General features: G+C 39.2%; 1 protein-coding gene across 2 annotated transcripts in view; it reads left to right on the top strand.

Annotated features, from left to right (window-relative positions):
* SIMC1 (SUMO interacting motifs containing 1) overlaps positions 1–19,354 on the top strand; it is a 94,482-nt gene that overhangs the window by 49,279 nt on the left and 25,849 nt on the right. Inside the window, exons 2-7 of one of the 2 annotated variants that reach the window (XM_082836552.1) lie at positions 31–1,530; positions 5,171–5,403; positions 6,171–6,240; positions 11,440–11,594; positions 16,279–16,431; positions 18,296–18,424. In XM_082836552.1, coding sequence (XP_082692678.1) covers positions 31–1,530; positions 5,171–5,403; positions 6,171–6,240; positions 11,440–11,594; positions 16,279–16,431; positions 18,296–18,424 — 2,240 coding nt within the window. The remainder of the gene's footprint in view (positions 1–30; positions 1,531–5,170; positions 5,404–6,170; positions 6,241–11,439; positions 11,595–16,278; positions 16,432–18,295; positions 18,425–19,354) is intronic. The other variant, XM_082836553.1, reaches the window with a different exon arrangement.

Below are 19,354 nucleotides of genomic sequence, written 5' to 3'. Positions count from 1 at the left end.
ACCTCTTATCTTCTCACAATCCTTCAACAGGACTTCATTGACTTAACTAGAGAAACCAGACCAAGGGCAAAGGATCGCAATGGACTCTGTGTGATTGACCTAACAGGATCTGAGGAAGAAAATAGACCTATTGCCACTCTTGACTTGACTCTAGAACCCGTTGCTCCTTCCCAGAAAGAGCCAGCCAGTCTTCAAGCATGTGCCAGCCTCTCCAGCAAAGAGGTGATGGAAGGGCGGGTAGACAGAAGCTCTCGGCCTGCAGCACGGAGAATCATTAACAGTGATCCTGTGGATTTGGACCTTTTGGAAGAAACTGCATTTGAAGGTCCCCAGCCCCCTGTGTCCATCAGTGGGGGCTCTGTTTATCCAGGAGAGCCGAATTGTAGCTCAACCATATTCAAAGGTGACCTCGGCTTCTTGGCAAGCCTACAGCTATCTTCAGATATTCACTCCCTCCCTGCAACAAGCAATAATGGTAGCCGTAGCAATCAAAGGGCACCCTTGCCATGCCCACAGCAAGATGTGCCTTGCCCTCCACAAGCCTTGCCATGCCCACTGAGAGCCTTGCCATGCCCACTGCGAGCCTCACCATGTCCACCACGAGCCTCCTCATGCCCACCACGAGCCTTGTCATGCCCATCACAAACCATGCAGTGCCAACTACAAACTTTGCCTCACCCACCTAAAGAAGGGCCATGCCCTCCTCAAGATGTGCCATGCCCTCAGAATGTGGCATGCGCTCAGCAGAATATGCCAAGTCCACCTCAAGACTCATCATGGCAACTTCAACACTCACAAAGCCCACCTCAAGACTCACTGGGCCTACCTCAAGATGTACCAGGCCCACCTCAAAACATAACGTATCCACAAGATGTGGCACACCTGAAAGACATGCCACAGTCACCAGGAGATATGCTACAATCATCAGGAGACATGCCACAATCATCAGGAGACATGCCCCAGTCACCAAGAGATGTGCCACAGTCACCAGCTGATGTCCTACAGTCACCAGCAGATGTGTCACAGTCACCAGCCAATGTACCACAGTCACCAAGAGACACGCCACCGTCACCAGGAAGTGTACCACATTCACCTGGAGAAATCCCACACTTATCAGGAGATGTGCTACATTCACCTGGGGACATGTCATGCTTGCCAGAAGACATGCCACACACACTTAGAGACTTGCCTCATTTACCAAAACTCAGGCCTGACTCTCCGCAAAATGATGTACAGAACCATGACACCCCTATGGATGTCTCAGCTCCATCCTCTCCAAGCTGCTCTCCCAGCCCACAGTCTGAAACTTCCTTAGAGAAAGTTCCTTGGCTCTCTGTCACAGAAACTCCAGCCAGAAAAGAGATATCACTGTCAGAGCCTGTCAACCCCAGATCTGCCCAGGTGCAAGCACGAACACCACAAGGTGGGTTGTACAACAGACCATGCCTGCATAGACTGAAGTACTTCTTACGACCTCCGGTGCATCACCTCTTCTTCCAGACACTAATACCAGATAAAGACACAAGAGAGGTGAGCTAACATGTCTTCCCCTGGGGATCAGGTGTCCTTTGTATAGGCCTAGCATGACGTTAGTATGCTACAAGGAGTCCATGCATGAGAGGACAGGCCCAGCTGAGTTAAGACATTTTTATCTTTCTCCCACTGTGGAACCATTCAGTGTAGAATCAGATCTGGGTACAAATTCAGCCCCACACTTAAAATCTGGCACTGAAGAAGTCACTTCACCTATCTATAAAATGGAGATAAGAACATACTTCACAGTATCATTAAAGGAGATAATATGTAAAGTGCCTGTTGGAGTGTCTGGCTCATCATAGGCCTCATCAAATACTTCTCAATTCCTCTGCCTTTCCTTCCTCAATTCCTGATGCCCTCATTACAGCTTCCATATTACAGAGATAATAATACTCATGACACTTTGGTACCTTCAAAATTGTTACTCTCTAACTTGGGGGGAGGAAATTCAATTTTAAGATTTTTTTTATTGAAGTTGATTTACAATATTGTTTTAGTTTCAGGTATACAGCAAAGTGATTCAGTTATATATTTGTTCAGATTATTTTCCATTACACATCATTACAAGATACAGAATATTGTTCCCTGTGCTAGACAATAGATCCTTGTTGCTGATCTATTTTATGTATAGCAGTTTGTGTCTGTTAATCCCATACTTCTAACTTGTCCTTCCCCACTTCCCTTTCCCCTTTGGTACCCATAAGTTTGTTTTCTATATCTGCAAGTCTGTTTCTGTTTTGTAGATAGATTCATTGGTATTATTTTTTGGATTCCACATATAAGTGATATTATATAATATCTGTCTTTCTCTGTCTGACTTACTTCACTTAGTATGATATTCTCTAGGTCCATCCATGTTGCTGCAAATGGCATTATTTCATTCTTTTTTATGGCCGAGTAATATTCCACTGTGTGTGTGTTTGTGTGTGTGTGTACCACATCTTCTTAAACCAATCATCTGTTGATGGGCACTTGGGTTGTTTCCATGTCTTGGCTATTGTACATAGTGCTACTATGAACATTGGAGTGCCTGTATCTTTTTAAATTAGAGTTTTCGTCTTTTTCCAGATATATGCCCAGGAGTGGGATTGCTGGACATATGGTAGCTCTATTTTTAGTTTTTTGAGGAACCTCCATACTGTTTTCCATAGTGGCAGCACCAGTTTACATTCCTACCAACAGTGTAGGAGGGTTCCCTTTTCTCAACACCCTCTCCAGCTCAATTTTAAGACTTTAACGGAAATGCTACTTCCCATTAGTCTTCATTGATCTGTAAGAACTAAACTAGATGTGTAAGAAAAAAAAAATTGTGGCTAAGTCCCATAACATGAAGCTTTTTTTCATTATACCTAACCACATTCCCAACATTAAGAAGACTGGCTTGAAGTTGTTCAAGAATTCAAAAGGTGCTTCTCCTGTTGGAGCAATCCGTAATCCAGCTTAGTGGGTGTCAGGCATTCACATTGATTTGCCCTTAGAGAGTGAATTTTTTTCTCTCGTTTTAATTGTTCTACCTTCTAGTAGGCTTTATGTTTCCTCCTTCTGAATGACTTTCCCCAACACTAGCTTGTTCTCTTTTTTCCTATGAGTTTGCCTCTGATTGGCGATACATCATTCCATTATTGAGCACCTGGAGGACTTGAGAAAGTTTTTTACCTAGTCAAGGCTGTAGTCCTTTGTAGGTGCTACACAACCAAAGAAGCCATCAGTAGATACAGGTCCACCTTATGTGTACACATAGCTCAGATTACAAGGTGGCAATTAGGCTACACAGAGTGGCTTTTCTTCTTCATCTTTATTTCTTAACTTCTCAAAGAATCTCAACCATCTAGAATACATCTGTAAATATTTTCTGTCTCTTTTGATTACTTTTGGGCTTTTTATAAGTACTTCTTCACTAAGTCATTCTCCCCCCAGAACTTGTTTTTAGTGTGATGCACTTTATTTTCTATTCTATTCTAATTCATTGGGGGTTTTGGTCAGTACATTATTTTTTTTATTGAAGTATAGTTGATTTACAGTATTATATTAGTAATGGGCAAAGGATTTGAATAGACATTTCTCAAAAGATTTTCTGTATCATTAGTCATTAGGGAACTGCAAATCAGAATCACAATGGGATACCACTTTGTATCGACTAGGATGGCTATAATAATACTTATTATAGCCATTTATAGCCAATAAATATAATATATTTATTATATTAAATATATATTTAATAATATATAACTATATTATTAAAATATAGTTGATTTACAATATTATGTTAGTTTCAGGTAAACAACAAAGTGATTCTGTTATTTTTTTCAGGTTACATTCCATTATAGGTTTTTACAGGATATTGAATATAATTCCCTGTGCTATACAGTAAATTCTTCCAAGAACTTCTTAGCCAGTGTCCATGCTGCCGCTAACCAGCCATTAGCCTTAACTCCTCTGAGTTATCAGTGAGATCAGGGGTTACCCTCAGGTGGCCTGAGACATAAGAAAGCTAACTGCTCTCTCCCCAGAAGGGCAATTCCAGCCATCACTGTTTTTCTGTTATACATAAACTATCAAACTTTGTTTGGCTTATGTTTTAAAATTAATACTTATTCTCAGATTTTAAAAATAATGCTTGCTTAAGAAATAATTACCCATGATGCTATCAGTCAGCATTTATTAATGTTAATAATTGGGTGTATTTCCTTCCTGGTTGCCTTTTTATGTGTAGACACTTTAAATTTTTTAATAATTGGGGGTTTTAACAATAATATATTTATTATTGTTGGTTTTGTTGTTTATAGAGAGTTTGAGTTTAGATGGTAGCTATGGAGTTATACCGCTGTATGAAACCAGCTTCTGCCATCTATTGCATGACAAATTCTCACTCTAAATCTCAGTTTCCTTATCTATAAAATAGGAATAATAATAACATATATTTCTTACAGTTGTTGAGAGAATTAAGTGAGGATAAGTTGAATGTTAAAACTTATTATTATAATTATTGTTGTTATTATATCAGACTTTTTAATGTTTGTTTTTCTTTTGATGATGTGTCTATTACAGAAAAATTGAAAACTACAAAAGAACATATAGAGGAAAAATCATCCATCATTTCACCACCCAGATAACAGAAAACCACTTTTCATACATTCTCTTTCATTCTTTATATACATACTGTTTGGGGGTTGGGGGGGGCGGTGAAGCAACTTAATATTTACTGTTGACTCAAAAAAGACCAACAAAATGGAATTCTTCTTCTAACAATAAAAGATATTTAAAGCATCTTTATTCATCTCTTTGTTTCAGTATCTGATATAGTATCATAGCTACCCCTAAATATCTTATCACCCTTATTCCAAAATCAACTTAGGCTAGCTCTTAAATCTTTTGTACTTTCCTTTCTAATGCTATATTTTAACACAGATGAAATCATGTTACATGTGGAACTTTGTATTCTTATTTGTTAACTTAATATAAGTATTTTACCATGTCATTAGAAGTTTTTTAGATAAGGCTTTCCAGTCTCAGTTTTTTAAATTATGAATATTTAAAATGCATGGAAAACTTCCCTGTCTTCAACTTGTTCCAGAACCTCTAGCTTTTATGTCTATAGAAACCCATCCTAATTTATTTCTTTTTATCTCTGCAGAACAAGGGTCAAAAATTAGAACCTATCCCTCATCGAAGACTAAGGATGGTAGCAAACACCATTGAAGAAAACTTTCCCCTGGGGACTGTGCAGTTTTTGATGGACTTTGTGTCACCCCAGCATTACCCACCCAGAGAAATTGTGGCTCACATCATCCAGAAAATCCTGCTCAGTGGCTCTGAGACTGTGGATGTTCTAAAGGAGGCCTACATGCTTCTCATGAAAATTCAACAGTATGAACCTTAGCTTTTGGCGAATCTTCTGGGGAACTTGGACTCAGGGCACAACTTTCTCTTGCCTAAGATTTATTCATCTAACCATTAGAGAGGGTGACTTAGTATATTAGTATTATTTGTATTGCAAGTGACAGGAAACTCAATCCAAACTGGCTTTAACAGCTGGTAAAAGAGAATTTAATGACTCGTGTTACTAGAAACCTAGGAATAAGATGTGACTTAATTCAGTTCAGAAATGGTTACCAGGATCCATTTTTCAGCTCTACGTTGCTGTTTCTAGGCTTCACATGGTAACCTTCTCAGCCTCTAGCTTTTACAACATTCTTAGTACAAGAGAGGGTCCACTTCCTTTATAATCATACAGAGTTCTGAAATTGAGTCTTATAGGTTTTAATTGGCATAACATAAGACCTGAGTCCATCTTTGAGCCAATCATTGTGAATCGAGGAATAGAATATCAAGATTGACATGCTTTGCAGACTTCATCCCAGGGTCCTAGTGGGTAAAGCCAGTGGGCTAAGAATAATAAAGAGTTGATTTCTTCAAGGCAAAATTGGGGTACTAATGCTTCCCAAAAGACAGGTGGATACTGGGTAGCCAAAGAAAATGAACTTCCACTACCCTCAGATGACATGGTATTGTATCAAAGCGTGGGCAAGAGCACTGAGGATAAGAGGAGGCTTCTTGCTTCTATCATCTTCGAGATCCCATCCCTTCTTCCACTAAACTCTCCAGAATTCTAATTGATGTCACTTTACTTTCAGGCTACATCCAGCTAATGCCAAGACAGTGGAGTGGGACTGGAAGCTGCTCACTTATGTCATGGAGGAAGAGGTAACATAGCAATTGCAAGCAAAAATCTTTTGCAGAGGAGGTTTTTTGTTTTTTTTTTTTTTTGCGGTATGCGGGCCTCTCACTGTTGTGGCCTCTCCTGTTGCGGAGCACAGGCTCCGGACGCGCAGGCTCAGTGGCCGTGGCTCACGGGCCCAGCCACTCCACGGCATGTAGGATCTTCCCAGACCGGGGCACGAACCCGTGTCCCCTGCATCGGCAGGCAGACTCTCAACCACTGCGCCACCAGGGAAGCCCTGCAGAGGAAGTTTTAACTAGAAATAAAAGTGACTGTAAATCTGGTAGTAACGTCTTTGCCATTATTCCTTTCTTTTACTCCCCCCAATCCCGACCAAAACATTCCTATTGAAATGGTATGTGCTGTCTTCCAATTCAAGATTGAATATATTCACTTATCCCTCTCCTTTTTCAGATTCCATTTAAAATAACAGTAAATGAATAGAGAAATATATAAACCTATGGCACTGAAAATAAGGGGAAAGACAATAGATTTGAATGAAGATTGGAAGAGCTAAAGGAAATATAAGAGTGATGACTGATGAAGCTAGGCTGAGAAAGCTACAGGCTAGAATACATGAGGAAGGGCTGTAGCCAAAGAGGGAGGAAATCTGCCCTTTAGAGCAGAGAATTTTTGGACTCAGAAACACAATATATAAGAAGGTTGAAGTAGGATATGAGCTGTAAGTCTGTTGAAAGCTTGTAGATGGAACTGATAATCTCTGTTTTTGAGTACAGAAAGCTCAGTTGCCAGGTTACCTACCTTTCAGGCAAAAAATCAGAGGATTCATTGTCTAAAAGAAATCGAATGAACCATCTGTCATAAATGAAGGCAGCTAGTGTAGAGTTGGTGCTCCAGAAAAAAAGTCTGCATTCTGACCTTTAGGGATCCCTAAATTTAATTGCCAGCTTTCTGTCTGCTAACCCAAAAGCACTTGGATGGAACAAATTATTGTCAACTTAGAACTCTATACTCAGCCAAACTATTAGTCAACTGTGAGGGTAGAATAAAGACATTTCCAGACATGTACAAACTTGACAAAATATCCACACACCCCATTTCATAGGTTACTTGAAGATATGCATACAAAGAATAGGGGAACAATCAAAAAAGGGGGAGACACAGGATCCAGTATCACTAGATCTAATCCAGAAGAGTAAGGAAGAGAAGTCCTGAGATTACTGCAAATAGTAGACCTAGAGGGCAATCACTCCAGATTGGAGCAAAAAAATACAGGGCTTTAAGGAAGCATGATCTGGGAAACACCACCAAGAGGGTAGACAAGGAAGCTCCAGGCCCTTATTCCCCAATGGAGATACCAAGTTAACAACAATATATGGACCAGAATACCTTTGTGAAAACTCTAGAGACCAGTTGAGAAGTTGTAGTACTCAGGCCAATGCATAACCAAGAAGGTACTCCATTGAAAGGAGTAGGAAAGTTTGTGGTGTTTTGTGTGTCCATGCCCCTCCCTCTACCTAGCATAGAACAGTGCAACTAGGAGGAAATCTCCCATACCTTGGCTCCTCCCTTGGGATGGAAACAGAAGAGTGGACGTTGAGTCCAGTGTTCTGGCTTGTTAGGAGAATAGTTTCTGTCTTACCTGACTCAGAGCACTGTTGAGAACAGTGGCTTAGTTTTCTGGCTGAAAAGAAATGTGAGCACTGCAGCATTTTAGAGCTGCAGAGAGTATGCAGTTCCACAAACAGGTACTGGGGGAGCAAGAGACCGTGGGCTTTCAAGAAGAAGTAGGGGCAAGCCACTTGGGAAATTAAGGCAGATAAAAGCACACACACAAGCTCAGAGAAAACACATCTCCAGTAAAGGTCTGAGAGGTCTCAGGACCTTTAGCCAAGCTGATTGGTGAAGGTCTTGCCATGCATGAACTCAATGGATAAAGACTGGGAAAGGTGTTTTTTTCGAATGTTTAAATCTCAAAACAAGATTACAAAGCATACAAAGAGGCAGGGAAATGTGGCCCAATCAAAAGAATGAAATAAAGCTCCAGAAACTAACCCTAAAGAAACACAAATCTCTCAACAAACACAACAAACACAAATCTCACAAACATACTGACAAAAAAATTTTTTAAACTATCTTAAAGATGCTCAAGGAGCTAAAAAAGAACACAGACAACAAAATGAAGCAAGAAAATAATGCATGAACAAAATGAGAATATTAAATTTTAAAAAACTGTAGAAAATAATCAAACATATCCTGGAGCTGAAAAATACAGTTACTGAATTGAAAACTTCACTAGAGGAGTTCAACAACAGTCTTGGTCAGGCAGGAGAAAAAAATCAGTGAACATGAAGAAAGGTCATTTGAAATCACTGAGACAGAGGAGCAAAAAGAAAACAGAATAAAGAAAATTGATGAGCACTTAAGGGACTATGGGACACCATTAAATGGACCATATACACATTAGAGAAGTCCCATAAACGGAAGAGAGAAAGGGGCAAAGAGCTTATTTGAAGAAATAATAACCAAAAACTTTCCAAGTCTGAGGAAAGAAGTGGGCATACAAATTCAAGAAAGCTCCAGTGAGAATAAACCAGAGAGACCCCACACCAAGACACATTATAATCAAACTGTCAAAAGTCAAAGACTTTTTCTTTGAAAGACTTTTTCTTGAAAGCAGCAAGAAAAAAGTGAATTATCACATACAAGTGAGTTTGTATAAGACTCTCAGCAGATTCTCAGCGAAACCTTGCAGGTCAGAAGGCAATGGGATGATGTATTCAAAGTTCTAAAAGAAAAGAACTGTCAACCAAGAATACTATGTCTGGCAAAACTTTCCTTTAAAAATGAGGGTGAGCAGCAGGAGAGAAGTGACACATCAATACAAGATCCTCAATAAGATTATCAGAGATTTCTCATTAGAAACTGGAGGCCAGAAGTTAGTGGGGCGATATATTCAAAGTGCTAAAGAATAAAAGTCAACCAAGATTCCTGTATCCAGCAAAACTGTCCTTCAAAAATGAGGGAGAGGGCTTCCCTGGTGGCGCAGTGGTTGAGAGTCAGCCTGCCGATGCAGGGAACACGGGTTCGCGCCCCAGTCTGGGAAGATCCCACATGCCGCGGAGCGGCTGGTCCCGTGAGCCATGGCTACTGAGCCTGCGCGTCCAGAGCCTGTGCTCCGCAATGGGAGAGGCCACAACAGTGAGAGGCCCGCGTACCGCAAAAAAAAAAAAAAAAAAAAATGAGGGAGAAACTACTGGGCATATACCCTGACAAAACCATAATTCAAAAAGAGTCATGTACCACAATGTTAATTGCAGGTCTATTTACAATAGCCAGGACGTGGAAGCAACCTAAGTGTCCATCGACAGATGCATGGTTAAAAAAGATGTGGCACATATATACAATGGAATATTACCCATAGAAAGAAACGAAATTGAGTTATTTGTAGTGAGGTGGATGGACCTAGAGACTGTCATATAGAGTGAAGTAAGTCAGAAAGAGAAAAACAAATATCATATGCTAACACATATATATGGAATCTAAAAAAAAATGGTTCTGAAGAACCTAGGGGCAGGACAGGAATAAAGACGCAGATGTAGAGAATGGACTTGAGGACATGGGGAGGGAGAAGGGTAAGCTGGGACGAAGTGAGAGAGTGGCATAGACATATATACACTACCAAATGTAAAATACATACCTAGTGGGAAGCAGCTGCATAGCACAGGGAGATCAGCTCAGTGCTTTATGTCCACCTAGAGGGGTGGGATAGGGAGGGTGGGAGGGAGACGCAAAAGGGAGGTGATATGAGGATATAAGTATACGTATAGCTGATTCACTTTGTTATACAGCAGAAACTAACACACCATTGTAAAGCAATTATACTCCAATAAAGTTGTTAAAAAAAAAAATGAGGGAGAAATAAAGACATTCCCAGATAAACAAAAGCTGAGGGAGTTCATTTACTACTATCCCTGCTCATCAAGAAATGCTAAAGGGAGTCCTGCAGGGTAAAATGAAAACTAAACAGTAACTTGAAGCCGTATGAAGAAATAAAGATAAATACATGGGCAGTTATAAAAGCTATTATTGTAACAATGGTTTGTAACTCCACATTGGTTTTCTATAATGTATTAAGAAACTAATACATTTTTAAAGTATTAATCTAAAAGCTAGTATTATTGTAACTCCACATTTTGTTTTCTACATAATTTAAAAGATTAATGCATTTAAAAGAATTATTAGTTTATTTTGGGGCACACAATATATGAAGATATAGTATTGTGACTTCAACAACTAAAAGGGGTGGGAACAGAGCTGTAAAGGAGCAGAGTTTTTGTGTGTTATTGAAGTTAAGCTGGTATAAATTCAAAGTATTATAATTTTAGAATGTTAAATGTAATCCCCATGGTAACCACAAAGACAATAGCTATAGAATATACACAAAAGGGAATGAGAAAGGAATGTAAACATTTCACTATGAAAAAATCAAAGACAATAATGCAGGAAATGAGGGACAAAGAAACTATAAGGCATTTACAAAACAAATAGCACAAGGCCAGAAGTAAGTCCTTCCTTGTCAGTAAAGGGAAACCAATGAATTGTGCATGCCTGCCTGCTGTGTGACAGACACTTACGCTGGCTTTGGTAAGGTTAGAGTTATCACCACATAAATCACAAGGACACTGAGACTCAGCGGGGTAAGTTAAATACGGGATGGAGCTGAGTTTCAAACAAACAAATAAATAAGGTCTGTGCACCACCAAAGCCCATGCTCTTTACCTGCATCAGTTAGGCTTCAACAGTTAGGATCATTTCACCTGTAACAGGAAACCCAGCTCAGACTTGCTTTCACAGTAAGGATATACATCAGCTCATCTTACTAGAAGTATAGCAGTGAGATAGACATCATGGTTGCTTGATCTAGTAGCTTGGCATAGTCATTTTTTCTGTCTCTGTTCAGATATCCACAGTTTAGGGTTTATCCTGAGACTGATAGTTAGGTTCAGTGAAAGAAAGAGACTGACTTTTCAAGCTCTAGGATTGCCCTATTTGCCCTCTTTTATAATGACCTAGACTGCTTGCTCTCTCCCAGAAACCTCTCTTTTAGATACACACTAGTTGACTCATGGGCCTTCCCTTGACTTAGTATTTATGAGAGCCCAGTGCTCAGTGTCATCCAGGAGATTGAGAGGAAATACTTCTCATTTTTTCTCCCCCAGGGACAAAATCTGCCCGGGCGAGTCCTTTTTCTACGTTATGTAGTACAAACCCTGGAAGATGATTTCCAACAGATCCTGAGGAAGCAGCGACAGCACCTGCAGCAATCTATTGCAAGCACTGTGCTATCCTGTGACAAGCAACCCCACAATGTCAGGTAACCAGCCATCTGAGCCCTGGGATGACAAGAGGTAGGGGCTGTAAGTGGGCAGCTACTCAAGTCCTGAGAACATCAGGTGGATGAGATTTTCTAGTAGCTAGATAGTATAACAGGGATAGTTATTACAACTATAAACAGTCCTAGAAGAAAACCTCTCTGTACCAACTGTGTGTCAGATGCCATAACTTGTGTGGTTTTTTCCCGAGGACCATCAGACTTCCTTTAGTCTATTTCAGTATTGTTCAGACGGCCTTGTGAGATCCAGGGGGAAAACTTGACTTGTGTAAAACTTTTCACAGCTTTTATAAACCTAAATTTATTTCCATCCCCCTGAGTAACTCAAGATAAATCTCATTTGTCACTACTACTTTCTGAAAAGCCTATTATTATAATAGGTCACGTGGCTGACAATAAAGTACAGTAAGGTAGCAAGCACGTGTTCTTTTTTTGTAGGATCAGGTCCAAAGCTTCTGGAAGCTTCAGAGTGGGGAACTACCATATCCTTATACCAACGGGGTGAAATGTGGTTTATAGGGTAGGGATCTCAGGCTAGAATTTTCATCCTGAAACTACAAGCTTTGCTTCTTTTGGAAACGGTTCTCACCAGCATTCCTTTTTTCAGAGCATCACTGAGATTTTTTTCACTCACATTTACTTTCTCATATGTTCTGGCATATTTGTTAAGAATAGTTTTCACAGGCCAGTGTGGGATATTGACTATTATAACTCCTTTAATTAGAAAAGGGGGACGTTTCATTATGTTCTAAGTAACAGTCCGCTTTTTCTCCCTTAGTTTGCATGCTTATATCCATTTCCCTAGATGTACCATTTTATGTAAAGTTTAAATGTTAATGATTATAGGGGGTAGAAAATCAGTAAGTAGAGAAACTACAGAGAGCACAGGATAGCATAGTTGGGTTTAAAATTGAAAAATAACAATTTAAATAGTGAGAGCAACTCTCCTGACCATTCTGCTTTGTGAGCTTAGGCATTGGATTGGGAGATGGGAGACATGAACCCAACTCAATCCAGTGACAAGTCACTCACTTTCATTGTGTGAGCCTCTCACTATACCCAACACTATACTCTTGGGTTTAAAGATAGGCATTGGTAACCTCTAAATGCAAGCCACATACTCTATTTTGTGCTTTATCAATGAAAAAAATCAGTTCCAGCTGGAGGGGAAACCAGCTGTATTTGATTCAAAAAGAGAGGGCTATGAGATTGAGGTTGTGGTTACACGGATATGTGCATGTATTTATCAAAACTCATCAAACAGTATATAACTGTGCTTTGACCTCTAACGGGTGGGACAGTTGTCAGAGCTTTCTGAGAGGCTGTTCCCGGGTTATAATCCTCAGCTTAGCTCAAATAAAATTTTCCATTTCCTTCTTAAAATAAAAAAATTTCATCAAACAAAAACCAGTGTGCAATTTATTTTATATGTTATACCTCAAAGATAAGTTTTTAAAAAGAAAGTGATGGTAAGTCAGTCTCCATATGACCCCTTAAGGGATTTTCTTTTCTTTTGTTAACTGTGCATACAAAGAATAATCTAGTTCTACATGATTTAAGAAATACACTAGTCCCCAGATCCCCTCACCCACATTTTCCTTTCCCAAGGGGTAACTACTTTCAACTCTTTTATTTAAGTGATTCTTTGGATTTTTACCTCTTTATGGCTAAATAAACTGCTTGTGTTGCTAATTGTTGATTTTTCATTGTTAGCTATTATCTATTAACTCCCCACATGAAAGATGAGGAGTTAGCTCTTTTTCCTCTCTACCTCCTCTCTCTCTCTCTCTCTCTCTCTCTCTCTCTCTCTCTCACACACACACACACGCACACACACACACACACACACATCCCAGCCCCCATGCCATTAATAGAGTTATATCATAATTTTGTTTAGATCAATATCCAATGTTTCCATCACTATAACTATGTGTGCTAGTCAGAGTTGAGCCAAGTACTAAACTGTGATTACTTTTTCTTTCACTCATACTTTTTTGTTTTCCTTAGAGTTAATAACTGCCTCATTTTTAGTTTCCTCGTATTGTTTGTGCATATCAGAAGTCAACCCTAGATTCTCTGCTGTTTGGTTTAAATATCCCATCAAGATGTTTATTCACACTGGGTTAGTCTTATGAAGTTCTTCTTCTTGAAGATCTGTGGTGGAACGTTTTGACCTCCTTCAATCTGGATTGGTTGTCCTCTTTTCCAGTCTTTATCATAAATGTGAAAATTCCCTTCACCTGTTTCCAGTGTTGGATCTCTGTTTCATATCTTCTCTTTCTTGGTTTACTCCCATGTTTTTGATAGATCAGTCTCCAGTAGCTTCTTAGAAAGGTATGTGGGAAGTAAAATTTTTGAGATCTTGTATGTCTGAAAATATCTTTATCTTCCCACACGTTGATTGATAAGTAAGTATAGATATTTAGGTTAGAAATATCTTTTCTACAGAATATTAAAGGAAATCTTCCATTGTCTTCTAGCTTCCAGAATTGCTGTGAAGAAGCCATAAGCTACTTTGATTGCTGATTCTTTGTGTGTGCCTTGATTTTTTTCTCTGGCTGTTTATAGAATCCTCTTTTTGCCCAATATACTTGTTTTAGATCTATGTTCATCTAGTATGCTGGGCATTCAATGGGCCATTTCATATCCTTCATTCTTGGAAAATAGAATTTTCATTCCTGTTATCATGTTTTTAATTTCCAAGAGCTCTTTTTCTTTAAATGTTCCTTTTTAAAAATAATAAATAGTATTCTGTTCTTGTCTTTTTCTTTCATGGATCCGTATCTTTTCATATCTTTGATTATACTAATGATAGCTTTTGTTTTTGTTAATTCCCTGTATAATGTCTGTTTTCTCCAAGTTGCTTTTTTGAGGAGAAAGGAGGGTTGGTTTGGCTTTTTGGTGTTTATCTCTCATGTTAGAATATGTCCATAGATGTCTGGTAAACTTTTGTAATCTATCCACGTTTAAGGGTGACTCAAAAGCTCTTGGAAGCTCTGAGTACAGGTGAGGACTTGTCATTTCTGAGCTTCCCTGTAGGTGGAACTGGCTGTCCATTTCTTAGAAAATACTTCGTCAGTGTCTTTAGGTCTTTCCTCTTGGGCTGGATGAGTTTTCCAGAAAAGACTTCAGATTTCCTACATGAAGGATAAAGACCAGGATGCCAGGTTTTGGGAAGACAGTTCTGGGAAGGTGGCAAGGATCTCTGCACTGAGCATGCATAGGTTCACTTAGAGCCCCTGTTTTTGCTTTGATGCCTTTGCCTCCCAGCTGTGCCTGGTATCCCAGTCCAGAGACCCTCTGTTTTACCTCTCCACAAAGTTAACCTGTAGTCTTCAGCACTGGGGGAGAAGATCTAAAAGTTTCTTAAACAGATTACAAGCCGTCATATTTATTTTAATTTACCCGCTTTTACCCTAACTTCATGGAAACCTCATACTGCCATTTGTAGCACTTATTGAAGGTTTTTTTTTTTTCCATTTTTTGGTGAATAGGATTAAATAGGATTGCTCTTCTCTACTGCTGGCTTAGGATTCAGCTTTCTTAATTCTGCCAAGTCAGTTAAAATTTACCCCATTGCCAAAGTCATAGACTTAGATTAAACATCATCTAAACATGACATTTGCCTTATTTACTTAGTTAATTGGTTACTTTGAATTTTGTAATCAGCATCTCTTACCCAACCCCTTAAATCAAAGGCTAGGACCTTGACAATTACCTACATCCATCCCCCATCATCCACTTTTGGCACCTTCTTGCACCCAAAGTAATTGGCATCCTGAATGTTCATCATGTTCCTTTCCTTTTTATATAGTTTTATTGCATCTATATGTGTTCCTGCAAAGTATATATTTTTATTTTAGCTCCTTTTAGCTGTATATAAAAGAGTATCATGTTGTATGTAATCAATTGGTACTTTTATATTTCACTTACTATTATAGAGTACTAAGATTTGTCCATACCTATCCACTGTAGCATATTCATTTCCACTACTGAAGAATATTGTTTTGTGAATATACTTCATTTTCCTTCCAGCTTCCAGATTTTTACTGTTATTATCTGCCCTCCTTTTCTTCCCTTCTTTGTGGACTTTTTAAAAAATTATTTACTGTAGTATTAGTGGCATTTTAGGAGGGAACAAAATTAGATGTGTATATTCAATCCATCATTTTTACCTGGGTTACCTAAGTGATCATCAAAAGTAATTTTGACTATATGAGATGTTTTTACCTTACTAACTTTGTGAGCCTACACCCTGTGTAAGGTTTGACTCCACTGCACATACTCTAAACCTTGGTTATTAGCATTAATAACTGACATCTAATAATAGAAAGCCAACAAAGTCATCCAGTCCAACTTTCCACTTTGTCAAGGAATGTTCCTGGTCAGGAAGCCACAGATAGTGCTCTTTGACCTTGGAGATACCTTTCAATAATTCTAACTTAAAGAAAAATGTTGATGTTTTACTTACCTTTTGTAACCTTACTGCAATTAAATGCAAGGTTTCCATTAGACTTTTTAAATATTGAAAGTAGCCTAAGGACCCTCTGTGTTGCCTTTAGGGAAATCTAGAGGTCTAGGAGCCCATGTTAAAGTTGCAGTTCTGAGCACCATATAGTAAGACAGAAGTTTAAACTTTTTCTTTCTTATCTTTTTTCCATTGCAGGGATGTCATCAAGTGGTTGGTCAAAGCAGTAACTGAAGACAGATTAACTCAGTCCCCAAAGGAGAATCAAACCTCTCCAGGAACAGGAATCTTGAAGGCCAGCAGTAGCCACCCTTCTCCCCAACCTAACCTCACAAAGAACACCAATCAGCTGTAAGGAGCAGGCAGAAGTCATCTTTCCTGGGGCTATTGGGATTTACTGTTTTAGAGAACAGCACCACCCCCTAAGAGGAGTTTCCCCAAAATTAACAAGCTCTTATAACATAGGCTGGTTTTTACTAAAAACTATCTTAGTTTGACTAAAGGCTAAATTCCTAATTCCAAAGGTAAAACAAAAGCAGATGCTTTCCCCCTAGATGAATAGGACTTCACTAAGTGAATATAAATTCACAAAGCCGAAATGGAACAAAAGCCAGAGGACAGTGCCCTCCCTTTCCTAGATTCCAAGAGACAATACAGGGTTACAGCTACTCACCACTTCATCTGTCCACTGACAGAAGAGGAGTCATGCATAGTGGGTGTTCCAGCAGCCTTTTGTCCTCAAGGACCTGGGTCTCTCCTCCAGTCCTGGAAGAAGAAGAGCAGTTCAACCTGCAGGTTCCAACAGATTATAACAGCAATGGCTCAGACCAGGGCAGGTCCTATTACCTCAGACCACACTGGAAAGAGATTCCTGGCATTTCTTTAATGGGATTGAAAGTGGTCTTGGCATTTTTTGAGAAATGCCAGGATTTGGGGGCTAGAGCTGCCCTTGCACAAGTAACCTGCTATTCCATGTCAACTGTGTTAAAAATGACAGTCACACTTGATATTTCAAATACAGCATTTGTGCCTAAATTCACAACGCTCTATAATAATCTAGTTGCACTGACCTGATTTTCATATAAGTACTATGGGTTTTCACTAATTTAGGAGACAATCTTGTACCTAAAGGGAGAATGTTTTGGAACAATGAAATATTTGCTTGAGCAGATTGGGGAAGGTCCTAAAGTAGGGAAGTAGGGTTATCCCAGAACTCAGTATATAGACCCAAGAGAGAAGCAGACACTGTTCCTTAAATGAAAGCTAATATAATAATAATAATAGTAATAAATTTATTGTAAGTAGATATTAGTAGAATAAAATAGGGTCCCCCTAAAAGTGATCATGATCTTAACAACAACAGTAGGCACTGCTGTTTACCATGAATGAGTGCCTGTCTGCCAGATATCTTAAACAGCACAACTTTATGAAATAGGTGGTATTATTTCTCCTTTTTTGAGATGAGAGAACTTAGACTGAGAGCAGTTTAGTAATTTGTCAAAAATTGATCAGCTTGTCATTGCTGGGCCAGAATCTGATGCCAGAGTCCCTGTTCCACCTATTGTGTCACTGGCTACAGATTTTCTGAAAACAGAGCCCTTCCTTCCCTCACAAATAATAGTGCATGTTAGAAGAGGCTAGCTTCAAGGCCAGGCTCACCTTCTGAGGGGTTGCCCAGATTCCTCCTGCCACATCAGCCTGGCTGTCTCCCACAGTTAGGTCTGATGAAAGAGAGGGTCACGTTTCACCAGCTGAAACTCTGAGACTGAACTTAGTAAAAGATTATTGTAAAGGAACTAGTAACAGGAGAAGACTATATGGTAAATATGTATTTTCTCCTATCAAAGAAATTCAAATAATTGTTAGTCATTCTGGACCTGTTTCTTCATCTGTGAAATAGAGAAGTTATAGGTTAGGTGATCCTTAAAGTTCTCTAGATCCTTAAGATTGTATGTTTCTCTTTTTGAATTTAAAAGCAGCTTGCTTTTACAGCTCAACCCCAGGTTCTGAGAGGTTCAGATAGTATGATCTGGCAAAAGGGATTCAGGTAGGTGAAATTGCTAATAAAAGCATGCTGATGCTTGAGTAGTTCTCCCTGACCCTAGTGTGTGCTTTACAAGATCCTTTAGTACACTGGTGGGGACCTCATCCCAGCCAGTAGGGTAGCTCTTTGCCAGACCCTCCTGCTCATTTGTGTTCTGTGTTCTGGACTCAGGATTGTATGCCAGCTGCAGAGGATGCTGTCCATAGCCGTAGAGGTGGATAGGACCCCCACATGCAGCTCCAATAAAATTGCTGAAATGATGTTTGGGTTTGTGCTGGACATTCCTGAGAGGAGTCAGAGGTGAGTCTTAGTTTTTTTGTTGTTGTTGTTCGTTTGTCTTTTGTTTTGGTCTGGGAACATAATTTCAAAAGAGAATTCCAAATGGTAGTTAAATTAGGAAAAAAAAGGTAGAGGGATAGGTCCTGTCTCTTTAACCTTTTGAAAGAAAGAGGTTCTCAACCAGTTGTTATTATTTGCAACTAAGGCATAATTTCTTGGGAAGAGGCAGGGTACCTTAAATGGAGCCTAAATTTTCCCACTTTATCCATCTGTCTAATAACTTTACTCATCTCTCAAGGTTCAGCTGTGAGGCACGACCATCTTCTCTGACCCTCAGCCATAGAGCCTGGTATAACTGTTCACTAAAGTCTTGATGGATGAATGAAATAGGCATATCCAATATTAGGGGAAAAAGAGGTGACCCAAGAATGAATAGGGTTGCACCTTTAGAATGAGCCAAGATACTAAGAATAAGGAATTCAGTTTCTCTAAGCATTAATTAGTAAAGCATTTCATCAGGAAGAGACAAGGAAATAGAGCTCTTGGCTAGGGCCTGTGATTCCTCCTTTGAACCAGTAATTTTAGAAATCTGAAGGAAGAAAAATAAACTGGAATGAATATGAATTCATGAACAGTTGCTGGTACAGAAGATAACTATGAGAAAGCCATTGTACGGTGGTGGCCCTTAGGGGAAATTATCTCCATCAGGTCCATGTCTGCTTCCCATACTCATCCCCTAAGCTGCCAGTTGGCAGCCAAGACTATTCTTATACAGTTCTGGTTCCTCTATTGGAAGAAAATGTCGTACCATATAGAATTGTAATAAAGATTTAATTAAAATATCCTGCTAAGATTAAGACAAACACTTATTGGGTCCCTACAATGTGCCAGTCATTGTCATGTTAATTATCTCATGTTTTCATAAAACTTTATAATGTTATTACTGTTTAA

This window comes from Leucopleurus acutus (genome assembly GCF_964270905.1).
Source record: "Leucopleurus acutus genome assembly, chromosome: 3".
NCBI classification, from domain to species: domain Eukaryota; kingdom Metazoa; phylum Chordata; class Mammalia; order Artiodactyla; family Delphinidae; genus Leucopleurus; species Leucopleurus acutus.
This window is presented reverse-complemented; position numbering and strand designations above follow the sequence as displayed.